The 1,793-nt window shown below is 59.8% G+C and overlaps 1 protein-coding gene across 1 annotated transcript in view; it reads left to right on the forward strand.

Moving 5' to 3' along the window:
• NEU4 (sialidase 4) overlaps window positions 1-1,079 on the forward strand; it is a 2,000-nt gene extending 921 nt beyond the window's left edge. Inside the window, exon 3 of the mRNA XM_010178510.1 lies at window positions 43-1,079. Coding sequence (XP_010176812.1) covers window positions 43-1,079 — 1,037 coding nt within the window. The remainder of the gene's footprint in view (window positions 1-42) is intronic.
• Window positions 1,080-1,793: the final 714 nt, after the last annotated feature.

Genomic DNA, 1,793 nt, shown 5'->3' on the forward strand with positions numbered 1-1,793 from the left:
ATGGAGGCTGCTCTTCACCCCCATCCCATCTCTGCTTCCCAGACTGGGCGACGTTCGCACTGGGCCCCGGGCATGGGATCCAGCTGCGGTCCGGCCGGCTGCTGGTGCCCGCTTACAGCTACCACATCGACTGCAAGGAGTGCTTCGGGCAGCTCTGCAAGACCACCCCTCACTCCTTCGCCTTCTACAGCGACGACCACGGCCGGGGCTGGCGCTTCGGGGAGTTCATTACGGGCGAGTGCCAGCTGGTCTCGGTGGATGAGGAGGACGGCTCCAATGTCCTCTACTGCAACGCCCGTAGCCCCTTGGGCTTCAGGGTCCAGGCGCTGAGCACAGATGACGGGGCCGTCTTCCACGGGGGGCAGCTGGTCCAGCGGCTGGTCGAGCCCCCCCATGGCTGTCATGGCAGCGTCGTTGGCTTCCCCGCACCTTTTGTATATGTCCCCACTGCCCCCCGGGACCCTGGGGTGCCCCTCCGAGGCTCAGCTCGCCAGCTGCTCCCTGGGATGCTCCCAGGGTTTCGGTACCTGCCCGCCCGGCAGGCAGCGGGTGATGAGCTGCCCACCGTGGCCACCAGCAGCCACCACAAGCCAGCCCAGTCCCAGAAGCGCTGTCTCACACCAGGGCATCTCAGCCATACCAGTGGTGTCACTTTGGTCCAAGGGGACCCCATGACAACCCCCAACCCTGCTCCCTTCTTCCAAGCACCAACGTGGGTCCTCTACTCCCACCCCACCAGCTCTATGTCGCGGGTCAACATGGGGGTCCACCTGAGCACTTTCCCCAGGGATGCAGAGAGCTGGACCGAGCCGTGGGTCATCTACGAGGGCCCAAGTGCTTACTCAGACCTGGCTTACATGGAGCTGCCCTACAATGGGGGCATCGTTGGTGGCCCAGCTGTTGCTTTTGCCTGCCTCTACGAGAATGGGACACGGTCGCCCTACGAGCAGATCTCTTTCAGCATGTTCACGCTGTACGATGTGCTTCAGAACATCCCCCTGACAGCCACTGCTCCCCAGCGTGACAGTGCCCCCCCACACCGTGCGAAGTGGGGCCGAAGGAGCTGCCTTGTCTCCTAGTGCCCTCCCAGTCCCTTAGTGCCAGACCCTGGGCACCAACCCAGAGCCCCACCTGCCTGGATGCTCATAGCCCGGGGTCCTGCCACACAGAAGGCATGCACTACCCTCCCCAAATGGGGTTTTAGCTCATTTTTATTGCTATTTTTTAATTACATTCTTGTTAGGCATGGAGGCTTGTCCCACCAGCCCAGCCCCAGGCTCCTTCTCGAGCGCACGAGCTGCCCCATGAAACTTATAACGGGGCGCAACAGCAGCAATGCAGGGGACGAGGCAGCCAGGGGCACCCCATGGCACCTGTGGGTGCTGGGCTGGGGCACACGATGTTGCAGTGGTGCCGCAGCTGGCACCACCTGCCTGCTCCAAGGGTTTTTCACCCATGGCCATACATATTTATGTTGTTTTTTTTTTTAAATTGCTCCTTTTTTACGGTTATGTTCAAGCCAATTCCTGAAATTAAACCCAGTTACTGTTTAATCCGGCTGATTGCTTTTGGTTTTTACACTACCATGGACATTGCTACCTTCCTCTGACCCTCATCAGTTCTGGGGCAAACCCCCTCACAGCACAAGCAGGTTCAGGTCTGTACCCATACTCGATCCCTGCAAAGCCAGTGACACCTCTGTGAGTGCCGTGGCGGGTGGTGTAATGGGGTCTGGGACCGATGGAGAGTGGGGACTGCCCCTAACTTTGCTCCATGTGTTTGTGTATGTGTGT

Source organism: Mesitornis unicolor, unplaced genomic scaffold (assembly GCF_000695765.1).
Source record: "Mesitornis unicolor isolate BGI_N332 unplaced genomic scaffold, ASM69576v1 scaffold5912, whole genome shotgun sequence".
NCBI lineage: Eukaryota > Metazoa > Chordata > Aves > Mesitornithiformes > Mesitornithidae > Mesitornis > Mesitornis unicolor.